This window comes from Macrobrachium nipponense, chromosome 8, assembly GCF_015104395.2.
Source record: "Macrobrachium nipponense isolate FS-2020 chromosome 8, ASM1510439v2, whole genome shotgun sequence".
NCBI lineage: Eukaryota > Metazoa > Arthropoda > Malacostraca > Decapoda > Palaemonidae > Macrobrachium > Macrobrachium nipponense.
Window position 1 is genome coordinate 32887963 of NC_087203.1, and position 20963 is coordinate 32908925.

Genomic DNA, 20963 nt, shown 5'->3' on the forward strand with positions numbered 1-20963 from the left:
GGGGATTGTGAACGACTCGAACCAATCGTCAGGGACCGAAGGGTTCTGAGTCTTCGCTACGAAGTTCGGGTACGAAATCGAGCGTCACGGATCCCCATCCCCTGGATGCTTGACTTCGCAGGAGAAGTCATGCAGTTCCTCAGGAGGAAAAGTAAATAGTCGCATGACCTATTCCTCTTCTCTACTTCGGGTGATGTCCAGTACCCATACTGGTCTGTCCGTTTGCCACAAAGTCTCTCGCATCCTCCTATCCCCATGCAGCGAAGTTCTCGGTAGTGGATAGGACACCGACACTCCATGGTGGGTGTCAATGGTATGGGTACTGTGACAAGCTATTAAAACGAAGTAATGATTGCTCTGTAACAACCGAACTAAGTCAACAGCGTAGTTCGGTAAACTGACTCGGCCGCTCTGACAGCTGCCGACTGACTGCGTTCGGTAGGAGGCAAGTTGTCAAAGCATCCGAGTTAAGTCACGTGACCCTTCCGCCTTTAAAGGGTTATGCCGAGAGACCAAACAAATAATGTATTTGTTTGGTCACCATGCCGGACAGCGAGGTGATGATTCTCTTAAGGCATGTGCCCAACAGGCGAAAGTCAATTGCCTTCTATAGACCGAGGTCCTGAAGGCCAAACATCTCATTGTTGTTGAATCTCAGCTAAGGAGAAACAACACTATGTACCGTTGAAGACGAAGGTAGATATTGAATGCAACCTACGTCTTCACAGACGAATCGAGAGAAGGATTCTCAAGATTCATAAAACCTGTGCTTACAAATGACTGAAACGCTAACCGCTATTTCATTGCTGTCCGGTGAGAAGTCGTAGTTGCAATGAAAGCGGGGCGTTCTTCAGTAATGAAAACACAGGGGAAAGCCGCCTGAAGAACTGCTTTCTCAAATGGGCTGAACATTTGGAAGTAGAGCTGTCAGGTCGGAAGAGTAGGCGATGTCTTCTGACACATCTCGTAATTCGGGTTGAACAATGAACAATTGTATACCTACGAATACGAGATATTTTTTTTTTTGAAGACAAACTCAGATTGTCTGCAAAAATCATTCGCATTATCGCAGTGCGATGCAGCGGCGGGAGACTTGTACAGACTTCTGTTACCGTGCGGTAAACAGAAAGATGAAAGAGTCCAAGAGATATCTCTATTGAAAATTCTCGCAATGTCGAAGGCGATGGAATCTAGCGTCACATCAAGTAGATGGTCCTTCAATTATATTGCGAGAATCCCCATTATCAGAGACCTAAGTCCATGATGTTGGGCAGAGATACGGTTCGGTAGTCAATCAAACCAGGGGAGAGAGAGACATAACTGACCGTGCATCTCGGAGGCCCAGCTGATACTGAGCTGCTGTCAGGCAGTTCAATACGCAGTAGTTGAGCCTGAGCTCTCGCCGACTCGTCATCCTGAGTTGCCATGTAATCCATTATTCATGAAGGAATGCGTTCGGCTAGAAACTACCGAGCATAAAAGATATGCTCGAGCAATTATATTTAGGCGAAACGAATTTCGGTAAATATAAAAGTTGAAATGGTGTTGTCGTGACAAAACCATAAGTATATAAAATTGAAACTGAAAACTCCTGGGAGGTTGCAGGCAACCCCGAGTTGCAGTTCAATTAGAATACTTCTCTTCTAAGTCGCAATCCGTAGATAAACTAGGATATGCGCCTATCCCTCAGACAATTCAACTGCTTAGTAGAATCATGTCCGCGAGGTTAATATACGTAGTATATTTGTAGGATTCTGAACAACGATCTCCATCCTAAATTCTTTCTTCAAGAAAACAAAATAAGGATTGGAGATCGACCACCTTCGATCTCTATCAAAGAGTGAAGGAGATGTCTTCCTCGAAGGAAAGCTTCAATGGTGAACAGAATACTAAGACGATAGTTCAAGCCAAACTGGATATTCCCGTCCGATCTTCTCTATTCCAGGTTGGTCGCCTACTGTAAGATAGTTCTTTCAGCAGCAGTCTTCTTCCCAATGCTAGAAATTCCAGGAATTCGAGCATAGGCGAGGTTCCCGATTATCATGTAACATCGGGGATTCTCGTCTCGCTCACTTTAGACCGTGGTCTCGCCTAAGTGTTTGGAGATCGTAAAAAACTCGAAACACTCTGAATGCGCTAGAAATTCCTTAGAATTCTAAGCAGTCTGCGAAACCCCCACCGAATTCGTCAAACGACATCGGCTGGTGGTCCTCTCGATTCCCGTAGAAATCGAGAATGGGGCAGGATCCCTCCTCAACGACCGGGGTGGTTTCGTCAGGTAGGACCCGAAGGGTCCCCCCTGGTAGCGCGTCCCCAACGTGGGATCCTACAGAGAAATCTCTGTAGGATCCCTCCCTTTCCCTCGTAGCTGTAAGGAGGAGGGATGGGGGAAAGGGGGAGAATTGGATACTCGCTCGCCTTCCCAGTGGAACTAGCAGTTGGAGAAGAATAGGAGCAGCCATCGCCTTGCGGCGATGGTCTCTCAGAGTCTGGGAAAACGTATCGTCAGGAGGAAAACGTTTTTCCCGCGGAGGGTTACGAACTCTCACTGTAGGTAAGGTCTGCCGCCACTGTGAACGTCGTCTGGGTGGGGCTGATCGACACCTGACAGGGGGAGAGCCGATACCGTCCTCCGACTCATTCCAGTCCTCGTCGAGGTCGAAACCTCTCAGGAGGACCGAAGGAGTATTTAAATACGGTGTCCGAAGACACGTAGAAACGCCGCTGTCGCAGTAGAGGAGGTGGAAGTAGCTTTGATCGACCGGCCAGAACTGAGCGAGCCTTCTTGTCCGGAGACGAGAGACTCTGGTTCGAGACAGAATCGGCAAGCTCCGATCGCGGCAGACCCACCGCGTCGGTTTTGGGTTGTTCCCTCTCGGGCCCCAAACGACTCGAGCAGAGACGTGGGCTCTGCTGGTGGGAGCGGCAATCCTTCCGCAAGGTCATTATGCTGACGAATCAGCTTAATGACTTCTGCAATTTCCTCTGTATCTCGGGAGTAACCGCGTCTTGCGGAGTAGGAGCCGTCCAGTCCTTCCAACAAGAACAGATCCCGAGATACTCCTCCTTGAACCGAGGAGGAATAGCGGCAGACCCCTGACGGTCGCCTCCAGCTACTTGCACGTATGTCCTGGTCGGTCCTAGAACCGTGCCTGGTCCATACGGCGTCATAGCGGGATCGCGAGCGGCGCACCTCTCGCGATCACTCATAGGTACCTCGCTCCTCCCGGTGTAGCCCGAGGAGGTTGAAGGTACAGGAGAGGCAGACCTGACGCCCCCCCCTAGCTCGCTGGCAGGACCAGCGTGCTTGGAGGGCTGCTGCTGATCGTCAACCCGCGGTGGCGATCGAGCAGCAGGCCTAGCCTTGCCGCTCGCCTGGGGCGACGAGGAGGCTCGGCTGAGAACGTCGACGCTGATCTCTAGCGTCAGGCGAGCTGTTGCTGGTTACCATCTTCGCCCGGTCCCGATGGGAGCGGCGTAAGGTGACCTGCTAGGTTCGCTGTCGCGGTGAGACCGTGAGCGTCCTCTCGGCGCGTCGAGCCGCTGGTACCAGCCGTGGCTGGTACCGACGGCCGCGGGGACCCCTTCCTCGCCTCAACTCGTGGCTGGTCAGCGACCGTCACGTCAACCCGAGCAGCCCAGCTGGTCGCTGCGAGAGCGTCCACTGGCCTGACGAGAGTCGTGTGCACGACTCTCGCCAGTCTTCTGCTCCGCCCCGCTTCGGTCTTGACGGCGAGCGAGCTCGGGCGTCAAGACTTTGGCTGGACGGTCTCCCGCGGGAGACCGTCCACTCGGTACTTCTCGCTAACGAGAAGCCGAGGCGGATCCTGGTTTAGCGGCAGAACCGCTAGAACCAGGCGAGGGAAGTGCCAGCCGAAGCTGGTACTCCTTCCTGGTCCCCGTCTTCTTCTCCTTGGTAGAAGAAAAGACGGGCCCTGTTCCCGAGGGAGCAGGAGGACCAGCAGAAGAGCTCCCCGAATCGCCGGAGCGAGATGGGCCCTTAGAAGGTCCCGAAGGAGCCTTCTTAGGGGGGGGACAACCCGGGTTACCAGCTGGTCGCTGCAAGAGCGGCCGCTGGCCTGGCAAGAGTCACCTGAGCGTCTGTCACCAGCCTTCTGCTCCGTGCCGCGTCTTGGCGCCGAGCGAACTCTGGCGCCGAAACTTGGCTGCACGGTCTCCCGAGGGAGAACGTACACTCGGGATCTCTCGCGAACGAGAGACCGAGCCGGAACTGGCGTAGCGGCATCGCCGCTAGCACCAGGCGAGGAAGTACCAGAGCTAAACCGATACTCCTCTGGTCCCCGTTCTTCTCTTCCCTTACGGAAGGGGAGACGGGCCCCACGCTCCCCGAAGGAGCAGGAGGGACCAGCAGAAGGACCCCCCGTCCCACCGAGGTGGGACGGGCCCTTAGAAGTTCCCGAAGGAGACTTCTTAGGGGGAAGGCAGCCTTCTTCTTCTTCGGCTTATGGGCCTTAGAAGTCGAAGGGGAAGAGGCAGCAGCAGACGATGAAGACGAAGATGACAGCTTCCTCTTCTCCTCTTCCTCGTCAGCTCACGCAGGACAGTCGTCAGGTCCTCCATCCAGGCCGGAGCCGGGGCTATTGCCGAAGCAACACGGCCCGACTGCACCTGTCCGGAAGGACCTGGGACTGGGGAAGACACACCGTGGGCAGGACCAGCATGGACAGGCACAGGAACCAGGAGCGACAGGAACAGCAACCAGCTCAGGAGCGGCAGGAACAGCGGCAGCGGTAGACCCAGAAGGGACAGCCAAGCCAACAGCGGGAATCACATCAGCGGCAGGTACGGCAGGCCCAGCGATCGCCTCGTAGAATCATCGGCAGCCAGCGGAACCTGGGTCCTGGCGCCCGGTCCGGGGCGAGCTGCTGGAACAGCGGAAGTCTGGGGCAGGCAACACGAAGAAAACAGGCGGCGGCGGCAACCCCACCTCGGTACGGCTGCGGCCCTAGTAGCGGCAGAGGCGTCATCGACACAGCATGGGGAGTGTAGACCAGGAGGGGGGGGAGGCGGAGCAAGAATAAGCGGCCGTGGTAGTAGTGGAGACCGCCCCAGACCTCGCTAGACGCTGCAGCAGCCCGTGGATGCTAGGCACGCCCTGCCTCCGCGGTGGTCCATACCTGTCCAAGGTCGTCTCCCACGGATGTAGCACCTGCGGTAACATAGATAGATTAGTAAGAGGGGTTCCCTCACGCACGGGGGAAGACATGGCCCACCCCGAATGCAAGGGAAGACCCAAATACAAAATACAACGAAGAAGCTGAGCTGGGGGGCAGGAAGGAAGACGAAGAATCGGATACCAAGGGAGTCGCGGGAGAGCTTTCCGACGACTTCCTGGCAGAACCTTCGCTTCCCCTACCCCACAGAAAGTGAAAAGTAATATGAAAATGAAACAGAATACTGCCCTTGCGATTCACTTCATAGAACTTAAAGGGGAAAAGATCAACTTCCCGGGTAAGAACGGAAACTTGATCCAATAATATGATGCTATCATAAAATATATATGAAAATGAAACAGAATACTGCACTTGCGATTTCATTTTCACATAAAAAATCGTAAGGATCAATTCCCGGGTAAGAACGAAAATTGATCCAAATTAAATTTCATGCAAATAAATAAATGAAAATGAAAAGAATATTGCAATTGCGAATCCACTTTCATTGCATTCTATTATACAAAATTAAAAGGCTCGTGCCGAGCGCAAACACACTCTCGGTAACGAACGCACAGGGCAAACATATAATGAAAAGAGTACTTACATTTTTCAATTACACACTTTCGCCCAAAATACATGACTCGGTGCGAGCGCGCCCGCCCTCGGCACCGAGGCATAATTCAAGGGTTCAATTCATGAAAAGAGAGGAAATCACCGCATCTACGGCGATAACTCCATGTTGGTTCATAATTAAGTAATGAAAATGAAAACAGTGTACTTACAGTTTCATTTCCAAGTCAAACAAACCATTAGTAGAAAACACAATATAAACAAAGCATACGACGATGAAGCGGGCAGAGAGCGATGACGAACACGTCCTTCACACCCGCGGCCGAAAGCAAAAGTGATTTGTTTACCTCCCAGTCGCGCAGCGCGCGACTGTCGGACAAGCAGTTAACTACCGTTCTCCCCTTGTTCGAAGCTTACGACCGTTCCAGCTGCCGCTAGCTACTTCCTATTGTTAAAGGACCGATGGTTTGCATTACGTATCGGAACAAATGTGTATTTAATTCATGTCTATTATCCCTTTTTTGCAATCAAATTAACCCCCAAAAATTACAGATATTTCTGAAGTACTTACGAGCAGACGACGGCAAAATGACTCATCGTTGCCAATCTAGTCGAGCTTCACACATATGCCGATGCATTTACAAACTGTTTCCATGAATCCTAGTTGTCATAGTAATGCAGTAATGATAAAATTGCTCTAATATGTATATATACTACAAATAGATACGCTAATTTCACTCATTTCCCCGGTTTTGTGTAAGTCTTATAGCCAGTTTGGAGGGTAAACACATACCAATTGGCAACACTGATAAACAATTGAAGAGCACGAAGAACGCCGGAGGTACCGTTCACAAGCAAAACTGTTGATATTTGAGTAAGGAATCTAGTTACTTTTTCAACAACGATATTTTCAAATTATGTAATAATCATGAATAGGTATGTAAAAATATTTTTGCAATTCATGACCTTATACTGCCGTTTAACTATTTATCTAAATAATTATCTAGTGTACACTTCTTCTTCTACTAAAAATCGTAGTTCCATTGGATAAGTAGTGGTTAGAAGTCGGTGTTTACGATTGTTGTGATGAAAGTGCCCCTGCGTCTATGGGTACAAGTGGTGTGCGGATTTAGCACAGGAAATGGGAAGTTTGTTGACGCAAGCGACTCTACAAACATCGAGATGGCATCAATCTTTGAAATATTTAAAGATGTAAGTAAACATTTTGAAAGCATCATAGGGGTAGTGTGCAGTGTTTAGCCACACTTTTCATTACTCTCTGTTTAATCTTGAAATATAGCCTTAATCTTTATTGGAGAAAATGCTTACTTCGAAAGGAGAGTAGAGGTCTCGAGCTGTTCCTCTCACCACCACCAACTCATGACTGATGACCATCTCCGGTGTCAGAACGTGTTAAAGTATTTTTTCAGAGGGTGGCCACAAACGCGGTTGTTTACCCTATACGTTAACATTGTTCAAATGAGTGCTGAAAGGCTGGGAAAGATGTTGGATCTTTTGCAGTTTACCTATGAACGGCGCCTCAGTCGGTAGACATCATATTGGATTTAAAAACTGCCTTGAAAACATACCTAGGTATAGCTAGCTCCTATCACATTATGTTGACGAAACTTCAGTCTTTTAAATGGTACGCTTAGAGTTGCAATTGTATTCTTGTTTCACCAATTAAATATCGAGTGAATAAGACCCGTCCACCGTGATGAGGGTTGGCCTGCCGAGGTGTTCTACCCTATTTTACGAATACCTCACATGCCTATTTTAGGTAGTTCGTATGGCGCTTTCATATATAGGCTATCTATCACATCATGTTAATGAAACTTCAAAAGACATCAACCTTTTGAATGGTATGCTTAAAAATGTCATTTTATTCTTGTTTCACCAATTAAATATCAAGTGAATACGACTGATCCATGCGATGATGATGGATCTACTGCGGTGTTTCCCCTTAGTGTCACAGCGACGAAGGTTAGTATAGGTGAGAAATGAGGGCAATGACCTAGGGTTGACAGTTCTACTCTTTACATGTGGATGTTCACCCGTAGAACAGTCGTGGGTGGACTGACAGGTCTAAGGCTAGCCAGCTATAAACCTACGGTTGCAAACTTTGCACTTTAAATCAGTCTAGGCTAGGACTTTTAAAGTTTAACTTTCATTAAATCTAATAAGACATCCAGCGTTTTCCTGGAATACGCTTACCTTACGCATAAACATTCCGCTGGCTATACGTCAACCGTTATAGCATCAATAGCTCCTGAAATGATCAGGATTCAGGGTAGCAATTCTTACAGATTCTCAGGACGTCGGTTAGTTCAAACTTGGTTGGTTATGGGTCGAGGCAATGCCTTTGCAACGGCGCCTCTTAATCTTGAGTTTCTTTTTTCTCTTTTTTTTTTCCACATCATGTATATGGTTTCTTTTCTTATTTCGTTGTTACCTGTAGATATAAATTTTCCAACTATGTCACTTTCCTTCTCTTCATAGGGTTGCTGTAGCCCAATTGCTTTAACGCGTTCTTCTCTATAAGTACAACAGTATAAGAGGAAATGAAATATGTCTTCTACTGTATTATGGCAAAAAGGACAACAGCTGTTCTCATTCTGGTGCCTTTTTGCTATATTTGAATTAAGAGAGTTGGTTCTGGCTTTGAAGAGAAGTATTGAACCTAGAATTATTATAAATTTCTTCATCTTTTATTTCTCTTTTCCACATTTTATATATATTCACAGTCACTTTATTTTCCAAGTCTTCTTTCCACCTCGCTGTGTCCCAGATTCTGGCTTTGTCCTTTATTTCTGTTTTAGACATTCCTTCCAATTTTCTTAAATTGATTTTAACTTCATGCATGTACTTTTCCACTGTTTTCCACCATTTTCTTTCCTTTTCTTGCATATCTGTAATTATTTTCTTCAGTATCTCTTTCCGTCCATTTAAAGTATTATTAACATAGCTTATCATCCCACTCATAATTCTACTTTTCATGGAAGATGCTCCTATCTCCCCCCTTAATGTGGCTACTACTGTACTTCTACATGCTCCTAATATTTTCCTATATACCCCATTCTCTGTTCTTTGTAATTTTTCTATTTCTGTGTCTGTTAGATTAACCACATTGGTTCCATATAAGACTGATGGTAGAGCTATATTTTTCCAGAATGTTTTACCTATTAGAACTTTGTTGCAGCTTTTTTCTATCACGGAATAGGTTAGGTTGGCTAACTTCTGTGCTTTATCCAACATTTCCTTTTTCTGTAGCTTAAACAGATTTCTAGAATCATTTATCTTTATTCCTAAATATGTTATGTTCTCCCTCACTTTTATATTCTTTATCTCTTCTGGTTTATCCTTCATATTGAAAATAATGATGCTGCTTTTCTCTTTATTTATTTCTAGCCCACATTTATTTCCTATATCTATTAAAATCTTTATATTTATTCTTGCATCTTCTATATTACTTGCTACAACTAACCCATCGTCAGCAAAGAAAAGTCCCCCTATCTTTACTAATTCATTTTCAAATCCTGTCCCTTCCTCCTCCATTTTCTTAATTATTAAATACGTCATCAGTTTGAAAAGTGAAGTAGAACCTGTGCAACCTTGCCTAATTCCACTAGTAATTCCCATATCCTGCTCAACTCCCTCCCCTAGGTCTATTAGTGTGCTATCTCCTTCATATATATTAGCTACTGCCTCTATGATTTTTGGATGTATTTTGAACTGTTTCATGACTTCGATCATAACTTCTCGTTTTAATGAGTCAAAGGCTTTACTGTAATCGATAGCTATTACTATTAATGGTTTTCTATTCCTGTAGCTCTCTTCTACACAATATTGTAGTGTAAGGATATTATCTTCAATCCTACTCCCTCCTGTGAATATTGCTTGGCATTCGTGATCTTGTTCATTCAGTCTGAGGTGTGCTTCTATTTCGTCTTTTATCAGCATCATGAATACTTTGTATGATATATTTGATAAAGCTATGGGCCTTAAATCCTTAGCCCTTGGTTTCCTTTTCTTTTCTATAATTTTTGTTCTCGATTTCTTCCAAGATTCAGGCTTTTCTTTGATTTCTAGCTCTTTGTTGTAACATCTAACTAATGCTTCTATACAGGTTTTGCTCTTCATTAATGCTTTGTAAAGCTCTGGTTTGATTCCATCTGGGCCTGCAGCTTTTTTAGCTTTGAGCTTACTTAGACAAGCTATGACTTTTTCCTTGGTTATCAGAGGTTTCTGCATTGGGATTATCTTCCTTTTGCATTCCATCAATAGGTCCATGTGTTCTCTTAGTACTTTTGGGAATCTATAGTCTCCAATTCTTATATCATCTACTTCTGCCAATTCATTTTTATATTCCATCCTTTTCTCTTCGTTCCAGATTTCCTTTATTTTATTTTCGTGTTTGCTGTAAATGGTTCTCCAATAATTCACTAATTCATCCTTTGTTTCAGCCTCATTTAGCTTGCTTCCCTGTTCATTATATATGTGTATAGTTTCTTTTTTTGCTCTTTGCTTATTTGTTAACTTACCAATATTTTCCCAGAGCTCTTTGTTTTTGTTTCTTCTTATTTCTTCTGTTATTTTCTTTTCATAAATTGTTATCGCTTCTCTTATTAATAGCCGCACTTCTTTTTTCTTTTGCATAGTAATAATTCTTGACAGATTCTCAGGACGTCACACGTTAACGAGAACTACAGTGTGTTCGAGTGCTGTAGCTACCTCAATCACGTCAATATATTGTTAAACACTCGTACAATTTAAATTAAAATTTTCCTGTTAATACAAATTCTTATCTACTGCGATAAAATTTAGTTTCCCTGCATATGTACCTTGGAAAGCGATGTAGCCGTACACTGAATGAATTATCAGCATTTACTTTCATTTCACACCATTCGAGCACTGGAAAAATTGTAAACAAACAATATGGATGATAAACTGTTGGTACTACGTTGCCGTCAGTGTACGCCATATTAGCCCTCCTATTTCTGAATTTTAACTCCATATCCCAGCATAGTATTTTCAACATTTTGTTAAAACTTAAAAATGCACTGAAATTTATTTGTCAAACAACTTTGAAATTAAGTAGTAAGATAAAATCGCCCAGAAAGTGTTCACCAAAGAATTTAAGGAGATAAACAAACCAATTATCGGTAAAATTTGAGAAAAGGAGAAAATTGGTGACAATGAGAGTTAGAAAAGTGAAGGTTAATATTTCAAGGCCCGTACCCAGAGTTTTTAGTGAGTGGAGGGGGGATCGTTTTTCCCAAAACTGGACCTTTTCTTCAATAAATGTCATTGCATATATAGGTATATACAAGATGAAATACTTGAAAATATTATTTTAGTTGCATTCAGAAGAAAAATTGGGTATGGGGTCTTTGGTTAGCAGAATTTTACTTAAAACCATTTACAAATATGGTGGGTTATATCATATTCCTATTATCACTCTTGTATTTCCTACTATTAAAGAATGATGTTATTGTTTAATAACAAAATTTCTACAAAAAAAGACTTGCCAAAAAAAAAAAAGATTGTTTGTCACGAAAAACTCGTGCACAAGTTTTTCGTGACGTAATCCCGCCCGTCCACCTCCATTTTCCTGCCATTTCCTGGTAGGCGAAACATTCATTGGTAGGCGAATTCCCACGTAGACGACGATTTGGCGGCACAAGAAGAATGGTTCCTTTAAGATACTTTGATTTTATCGTTCCTCGCTTCATCCTCAGTTGTTATATAGTAACATAAATTGAATACGAAAGGAGAAAATGCTTCCTTTCATATAATTAAAGTTACGTAAAATTCAATAGCCCGTCCGGTTATAAAAAGCGCCCGCATCTCTCGAATCGAATGTCCTCTTTTTCGACTCTACAATACTAACTTGCAACAAAGGGGAAGCAGACTCCAGATGGGGGTTATGTGGACCGTGAGGGGAACTTGCGAGCGATACCCAATGAAGTAAGTAGTTGTCCTTTGTATCAGCCACCTTTGGGTTTATCAATTGAAATCGTTGCTATCATTGTTTTATGAACCTTCGGGAATGTGTCCCTTGTAGATTGATCGAGTGTAATTCGAAATTGAGTTATTTTTTTCATCCTTTTGAGTAGCTGCGTGACCACGTTAAGGTTCACTTTCAATTAGGTGTGCTGCGTCACCATTCAGTTCATTGTTGTAGTTATTAAATTCTATTTTTGTAATAGAATTTTAAATTATTCCGACGACTGTTACTCTTGATGGTCCTCAGCCCTTCAGGCAGGTTTGTCCGCCGCATACCATCGAGGCCTTACTAGTGCTATTAGTAATCAATCCACGACATTGTTGTTTAATACTTTGTAAGTACAGGCCAATGAAAAGCAGTCACAGAAAATATGGACTTCGAGAATTATTATTATTATTTTTTTTTTTTGGATGGGGGGAGTCGTTCAACCCCCAACCCTCGTAGAGGCCTGATTTCCCATCACCTATTTTTCTTATTTAAATTACCTGAATTAAAAAAATACACTCAATATTTCATATAAATATTTGTTATTTAATTATTTCAACCCATTCCACTTTGGCGGCTTTAGGGAAGTTGTTAGTCCCACCTATCCCGCACATCGACCACCATTCATGGGAGATCGCCGCATATTTCAGTTTAGCAATATTAGCATACCTTGTCCAAAGAGTTGGGGGGCATCTCAGATACTCCCAGGCGCGCATATTTGTGTTGGGCATTTTGCAGTTTATTACAGTATTTTAAATGCTTCTTGTATTTTTCTGGAATACCTCCGGGATTTTTATCTTCCTCTAATATTTTTGTACTGTAGTATATCTTGGCTCCGTTATTTCACGTCCATCCTCTTTCTTACACATAAATACATTTAATGTGTCAAGCCTAAGTAATTCAGAACAGTTGCTCTGATATTATGGTTCCATAATGTTCATAGGCTTACTTGTTGTCCATCAATTTCTGGTCTTTGACCACTAGGTGGGTCAATATGCCATGTGACCCCAAAAAAATTCAAACAAAAGGTCTGACAATTGTTCCTACATGGTCTACAAACCTTTCGATCTTTATATAGGAATTACTATTCGGCAAAGCTGGAAAACCGACCGTTAAACTTTTAACAAGGTGCAGGGTGAGGTGGGGGAACACCGACCTATTAGTAGAAAAAAAAAATCATGAAAAATTCCATTTTGTACCTGAGAGAGTGCACAGTGCACAAATCAAACTAAACAACATGGCCCACATATGGTATAGTACTCATAAATCCCTAACTCAGGGAATAAGTGTCATATTTTACACTTTAAAAATATCGGGATCTCGGTGGGTGTTCCCCTACCGTGAGGAAACACCGACCACGGCGTTGGGGAGCACCAACCGTTATTTTTAAAGTTTCAATAACAAAAGCAGTTGTTTTTTCCACCTTAAACAAACTTAGGCGATAAGCCTAGGTGATGAAGTGAAAGATAACCAAATAAAAAAACATTTATTTGACAAAAACGAACTTAACTAAGATAGCCTTAAATCACAGTATAAACATATGAAAATTAATAGAAAAAACTATGTACACTGTAACACCTTAGCCTGTATGCTACTACAGGATTAGACGTGCATGTTGAAGGCAATCGGGGAGGGAGGGGTAAACCTTAACCAGGTCAGCCTGCCTCATGGTGGCATGCTTGGTCGTTACCAGGACACCCTTACACTGCTCTGGCTTGACAGATGCTTCATCTACAATGGTAGGAAAGGTAAAGGTGTCCTTGAAGAAAGCGGACTTCATGCCAGGAAAGAAAGATGAAACTCCATCCTCCATGATGGCCAAGACCTGGGCAATGTAGCACACCAATGAGCCCACGTTCCTTCCCTCGCCCAGCTACATTTCAACGAGTACGAAGTTCCTCACCTGAAAAAGAATTGAAAAGACAAAACAAAAATAAATAAATATATATAAGCCAGGCTAGGCTAGTCCTGATAATGAATTATGATAATTGATAAGTTTTGGCTGCAAAAATAGAAAGTCCCCAACCTTAAATAATTGAAAACTGAGACAAAACAAAAATAAATAGATAAGCCAGGCTAGGTTAGTCTTGATAATGAATTATGATAACTAAAATTTTGGCTGAAAGAATAGAAAGTCATTCACCTCTGATGCCTTCTCAGCAAAAAAGTAATACTCTGAGGAGTCATTGAACAGCAAAGGAATAGTAGTAGTAGCATCTTCCTCCTCACTATCATCCTCTACTACAGGGACAGACTTCCTGTGACTTGAGCACTTCTTTTCAGCTGATGCCTTCTTTTTCTTCTCTGTCTTCCTCTTCTCTGCCTTCACTCTCAGATATGCGATGGCCTCCTCATTCTCGGTAAGAATGCAGGGCCGTACCACCTTATGTGTTTCCCATAAGGATGAGGAGCTGCGTTGGGGAACAGCCTGACACTTTCTGGGGTGACGTGTTGCGAATGACTAGTTGAGCAGCTAGGGCCTGGGCTGGCAGGGTCATTGGAGATGCCAGCAGGGTTCCACCATCACATCAGCAGGGGACAGGTCATCATCTGGATGCATGGGAAATGGACCAGGAGGGTCCACTACTTCTGAGTTATAACCTTCAGCCACGCAGTCCTCTTCATCAGAAGAAGTTGGAGTAACTTCTACTGCAAAGTTCAAAGGTGGTGCTGGTTGCTCTGTTAACTGTGCTCCTACAAATGCATCATATGGGAAGATGTTGCGATTGATAGGCCAGATACCAGTTGCCCTGAAACCACTGAGAATGTTAGAGGGGGTAGCGGCTTTAGGCCTCAGAGGCAAACTCTAGCAACTGGTGCACTGTTATGTGCTTGTTAGGGTGCATGAGAGAATAGTCATTCAGTAGGCCATGCAGAAACGTCTTAAAGGGACCAAACACACTCACATCCAGTGGCTGAAGTTTGTCTGTCGCAGGGACGTGCAGAGGGGGGGTGCTAGGGGTGCCCAAGCACCTGCCCCTTTTGCTACTGTATTAAAAGTGCCCTTTTGAGAGGGATGTATTATAGGCCCGCCGCCTATCCGTGTCAATGATAATAATCATAATAATAATAATAAATGATAATAATAATGATAATAATAATAATAATAATAATAATAATTACAATTACAATTACAATTACTATTGCAATTACTATTACTATTACAATTACTATTACTATTACTATTACTACTATTCAAAGAAACCTCATAATCACATGAGTTAATAAAATAAAATGGAAAAGTAAATCCACAGTAATATGTCTGATCTGTTATTTAAAATACAAAGCAGAGAGCTTTCGAAGACCTGCACGGTCCTCCTTGTCAATCTGAATACAATTACTAACAGTGACCATACAAGAACTCTGTTTTTTGACTAGTTTACAAATAGCCTGTTTGATGATGTAGTTGGCTCTTCACGTTATTCCCTCGTTCTCCAACGGCAAACCAGCTAATCGGCCTAGATCTTCGAAGTGGCGGTTCGTCTCTTGAATCGTTTGATGTGTTGTCCATAGCAGCTTGGGCGCCTGCAACTAGGGACACGGGATGGGTCTCTGTTTACCTGAACGAAAGAAGATGAGGCAGCGGCAGTATCAGAGGTGGCTAGATTATTGGTGTTATTACCATGCAACCTATATCTGTTATAATCTCTGATAAACTGACAACAAATTATTTCATTTAAAATAAAATCTTCTTGCGTAAAGGCTTTATTGCCTTCCATAGAGAGACCCCTGTTAATAATTGCTCCTTCAACTAACCTTCTAATACCTGTATCCTTACTAGTTTGAAAATTACTTTTGACTCGTTCCAATTAATGCGGTGATCGCCATTTAAACTATGAGAGACTAGTGCATTATTCTCAGCATGCAAATTATAAGCTCTTTTGTGTTCATTGATTCTGATTGGTAGTCCCCTCCCACTTTCTCCGTAATATTTCTTATCGCAATCCAGACAAGGTATTTCATAAACACCAATTTCTTTGTTAGCTTTGGTTGGAGTTATTATTTTGCATGAGACAGCCTTTAAGTGTATTCTTATAGTTGAATACCAAGTTGACCTTTTCTTCACCTTTTTCATTTACTGTTTTTCTAATATTATGTAAGTTGGGATAAAATGGTAAGGTTAGATACTTTTTTGATTCTTTTTTGTATTCATATTGACTTTTTATATAGAAAATCCTTTTGGCTTTAGTGAAGGCATTATTTATGAAATTTTCTGGATAGCATAATTTTCCAAAAACTTCTTTTATATGATTAAATTCGCTGTCAATATATTCAGGATCACATATTTTCAAGGCTCTTAGGATGAAATTTATCATTATATTTTGCTTTACTTCATTATTATGAAAAGAATAGAAGTGGACATAAGCTTCAGCATTAGTCACTTTTCTGTAAACACTAAATTTAAAACTAAATGTAATAGGGTCATGGTATACCAAAACATCCAGAAAGGGCAGCTTATTTTCCACTTCATATTCTACTGTAAATTGAATGGAAGGTAGTATGCTATTGGCAAATCTCAAAAACTGTTCGAAGTCTATTTGATTACCTTGGAAAATTACGAAGACATCGTCGACATATCTGACCCAAATGAGTGGTTTTAGATTTTGGATCACATTTGGAGAGGATTTCAGTTTCTACAAATTCCATGCATAAATTTGCAAGTATGGGGGATAAGGGTGAACCCATGGCTACGCCAAATTTTTGTTTATAGCCTTCATTGTTGAATGAAAATATTGTGGATGAGACACATAGACGAATCAAGTCTAAAAACTGTTCTGTAGGAATAGGGAAGTTAACATTTCCAATTCCTGACTGTTCTTTTAATTTTGTAAGGACAAACTCAAGAGGCACATTAGTGAAAAGTGCCGTAACATCTAGACTAATCATTTTTCCTCTTACATTACCCAGTGTCCTAAGCCTGTCTATAAAGTTACTTGAATGAAGTAAGTGAGCATTAGAAAAGGTGCCTAATAATGGGCTGAGCTGTTCGGCTAACCACACAGCCATAACAGATTGTGGCGAATTACAAGTAGCTATAATGGGACGTAGAGGGCATCCTGTTTTATGAAGTTTTGGTATGCCGTAAAAGTAAGGGAGACTCGGCATTTTCTTTGATATTTTACTCAAAACTAACTGTTTTTGTTCAGTCACCGTGAGGGTATTGGCTATTTTCCGCACGTCTCTATTGTATTTTAAATAACAGATCAGACATATTACTGTGGATTTACTTTTCCATTTTATTACTACTATTATTATTACTATTATTACTATTATTATGGGTATTATCTCTTGGCAACACTGGGTCACCCAAGATCAGCTGACTATATGTCTCACTGTCTGGTAACACTGGGGCCAAGGCAAGCTCAGCTGAGCTAGACTGACAACAGGCCAGGTAAGCTTTCCTAGTTATTTTAACTGGTATTGCCTCTGTATTAAGGCTTTGACTCCTTTTTTAGCTATAAAAAGTGTAATAACAAAAAGAGGAAGAGAGACAGTTGACCAAGAGAGTCGAGTAAATTAATAGATTTGGAGAGGAAAATAGGAACGGGGCCACAGTAATGTGGACTGGAACGCCGAACGGTACAGGTACCGGTACGATTCATTGTAGGTGGCCATTAACCTACTTAATGAGACACATACAGCTTGTGTATCATTTCATTTGTTGCATAATATGTCCAATTAAGTTCTTGAGCTGCACGTGATATTTAGTTTTCGATTTTTAAATCAACAATATCCAACTGGATGGTGAAAAAATCTGTGAATGAAGAGGCATTCAAGTCATTGCAAAAATTATGCCAGTTTTATGAGTTAGAAGAAGTAGACAAGCTACGGTTGGAATTAAAGATCTTCTATTCCTCATCTCCTTGCCTGCCACAGAACACTGCAGCTACAATGCTCAACCTGACGAAAGAAAACAATGTCCAGGAGATATTGCCAGTTATGCTTGAACTCTCAACAATTTATGCCACTCTACCCATCACAACTGGAACAGTGGAAAGGACCTTCTCCAAACTCTAGCTGGTGAAGACAAAGCTACGCAGCTTGTCCAGTGAGGAGAGGTTATCTGATCCTTTGTTGCTAGCAGTTGAAAAGGATATCACAATCAACAACAGTGAAGTTATCAGCATATTCAAAGAAATGGCACACAGAAGGGATCTCTTATAAATATAAAATGATAAGGTCTGGTTATTAGCCAAGTGTATTGATCATAAAGGTTGATTTTCTTGCAGTCATTTATGTAAAAGTAATAATTATAATTTTTCTTTTGTTAAATTTCCTAGCTCTACTGGTAGTCAGTACTGTAGATTTTATGTTCATATAAAACATTAGCCCACTGGTACCTATGATATCAGTCATTTTTATCTCTTTCTTGAATTATTAATGACTAGTTTAGATAAATTTGAAAGAATATTGAGCCGATATATATTTAGCCTCATTCATCTCTATATTTCTGCCCTTTTTTTCACTTGAGCACCTGCCCTGAAAAAGTTCTCTGCACGTCCCTGGTCTGTCTGTCGTATGCAGAGGCAAGATAACAATCACTATACCATGCTTTATCGCGGTTGATGTTTCCCTGCATGTTTACGGCCGTTAGGTTCCCGCACTATGTTTTTTATTTTATTTTTTTACAGCAATGTCTTGGCAGCCACTTCAAATGGACACACTTCATTTCACTAGATAGCATGTCAATACAGCTAAATATCATAATGAAACTTAACTCAAAACAATCACGCCTTATTCACTAACGTGAGACGCTATATGAGAAGCATGAAATATTACAACAGACATTCAAAAAATCAATTTTCTTACCCTATAAATACAGACGATGTGATGGTGGGAGCCTGTTGATCACATGTTGTTGACAAGATAGCTGCTGTGTTGGCGGTGAGTTTCAGTGCAAAATTTGAGATAGTTTGTGTACCAGAGCATTTGGTCTGTGTTTCCCTTTGTCAGTATTCACCAACCTCACCTTACAGTAGTTAACTACTATATAAGTACCACATGGGAGGTACCCCCAGTCCCCCACCCAATTGGTAAAGCGTCAGTTTACTTTCGGCAGCCTTCGTAGTTAGATGTCTCTTGCTATCCTCTGCTCTGCTTGGCGTTTTGTCCTTTTCAATCATTTGCAACATTTTGTCTCCCAGTATGGTGCAATAATTCTTTTATTGTTTCATCGTGTATTGATGTTATCCCAATTATGGATAAACAACCAATATGTCACTTTCTAAGGAGCGCAAGCCGGTTGCTATGCATACCTGCCTTGGCACCTCCATCAATGAATGAAACCACTTCCGCTCCTCCATTGATATATATAGACCCTCATGTCACGAAAAAGGGTCGGATCCCCCTTTTAGTGACAAACCTGGCACAAAGTCAGGTTATATTAGCAAGAAGAAGAGTTGAGGGACTAGTGCAAGTAGTTATGTATTACTATGAGATTCAGGGTCTCTGTAACACGGTTTTTGGACTTTGCTCCGTGTCAAAGCATCGGATGTAACTGAAAGTTGACATATGTATATTTTACAACCACACACAAATTTTGTCAGCATTATCAATAACCTAAACCCGATAGTTTTAATTTTTATAAAGTAAAAATGATCTAGCCGACGCCATGGCCAATGATTACGAGCCAAGAGTCGAAAAACATTCATTACGTAAGCAAGGTAAACATCTTTTGACGAAATGTTGCCCCGCCCATCCACCAGACAGAAACTCCATCAGCTCTTAAACCCAAAGACTTTATGAATGGCGGAACGACACATAGATGTGGGTGGGGTATCAGTGCTAGCGTAGTAATACTACTGTAGCAGTAGTGCCGCAACAGTATAGCAGTAATATACACGAATTAAACGTTTAGGCCAACTGCTGGGATCCTTGAGGATCATTTAGCACTTCTTACAACTACTCGAGAAATTAGTTTTTATAGCCAGAAGTTAAATTTTCTAATCCAACAATGCCCATGGTAGCCTTGGTGAAGGTTTAAAGCCAATATACGGTAAGGCTATTTTTTTTTTTCAGTAAATAGGTAGATAGCCAATAAATAAAAATTGCTTGACATTGGATATAGCAGTTATCAAATCAAGCTTGTCTACTATGTTTTTGAAAATTACCAACTATTCCCTACATCTTGTCAATCTGATTGTGACCAATAAAGTAGACTGTAATTTCTTAGGAAACCTATTTTGGGAGTTAGACTAATAATCGAAGTGTTTTTGTATTTATTAACATATTTTGTTGGTTTGTTCACTATGACAATTATCAGTGGAGAGGTTCCAGAGTTCATAAAGGTGTACTGCTTTGCTTGTATTTAAATTTGTATGTCATTGTTGCCAGAGGTTTAGCCTTCGTTACGTATAGCCAATCATCCACCGAGAAAGAGGGAAGCAATGCTGTCATAAGTTACGTAACGAGTGCGTTCGAAACCTTTTCTCTAAGTAAGTTCGCACGTCTTCAAAAAAGGTCACTTTTACATCATAAGTGCCAAATTTATTCAACCTACGTAATGCAGAATACAGTCAAAATTTATATGTAAATATATGTATTCTGAATAAGCGTTATATTTATGAAATGCATAGATAAAATGTTATTGCGAAAAAACCGTGTTACAGAGGCCCTGAATCTCATAGTAGCTTAAATTTCCTTATGCAAATGCTCGCGTGAAACAGGACGAAACTGAACAGAGTAGTGTAGTAATTCCTTCATAGAAAATTTTTTTCATATGATTTACAAATAACAGTGTTGCTGTTGGCAAAATCGCCATATAACATGTAGGAAAACCACTGGGAATGTTCCAATTTGAGTATCGTAAGGTGAAGTTTGAACTAAATCCTAATAATTGTGTAAATTATTAGTGTAAATTATTAGTGCATTCTTTTCCAAGGCACGAATCAGGTAAGATGGATCATGAATCTCTCCTCTGTTTCAGGTCATTGCTGTAAGATATGTAAGTCAATCTTTATCGCTTTGCATCCATTTTAATGTGGGGAATTTTGTAACTGTATTGTGATCAGTGATGTCTATAAGTGTAAAATTCTCTATATGTGCATTTTGAGGCTGTGTTTTTGCAGAATCATATTTATAATCTCCTTCAGAGACTGTTCTGAAAGCGACCACGTGACACTGAAATTTTCAATAGTGAATGATAACCATGTTGGTCGTTCCTTGCCATCTGTGTGTCGCTACCCAGTAGTTGATGTGCAAGAATTATTAATGTGTTGTAATTAGTT

At 41.8% G+C, this 20963-nt stretch overlaps 1 protein-coding gene and 1 long non-coding RNA gene across 3 annotated transcripts in view; both read right to left on the reverse strand.

Annotated features, from left to right (window-relative positions):
• The window catches only part of LOC135222648 (uncharacterized), a 125374-nt gene extending 117293 nt beyond the window's left edge, over positions 1 to 8081 (reverse strand). The window contains exon 1 of the mRNA XM_064260788.1: positions 7959 to 8081. Coding sequence (XP_064116858.1) covers positions 7959 to 7973 — 15 coding nt within the window. The 5' untranslated portion in view covers positions 7974 to 8081. The remainder of the gene's footprint in view (positions 1 to 7958) is intronic.
• Positions 8082 to 13208: 5127 nt separating this feature from the next.
• On the reverse strand, positions 13209 to 18996 carry LOC135223232 (uncharacterized). 2 transcript variants are annotated; one of them, XR_010316436.1, is made up of 3 exons: positions 18547 to 18996; positions 13880 to 14486; positions 13209 to 13639 (listed from the first exon to the last, which is right to left on the reverse strand). It is a non-coding gene; the product is annotated as an uncharacterized LOC135223232 (long non-coding RNA). The 2 variants fall into 2 exon arrangements; XR_010316437.1 differs by lacking the exon at positions 13880 to 14486.
• Between the last annotated feature and the right edge of the window lie 1967 nt (positions 18997 to 20963).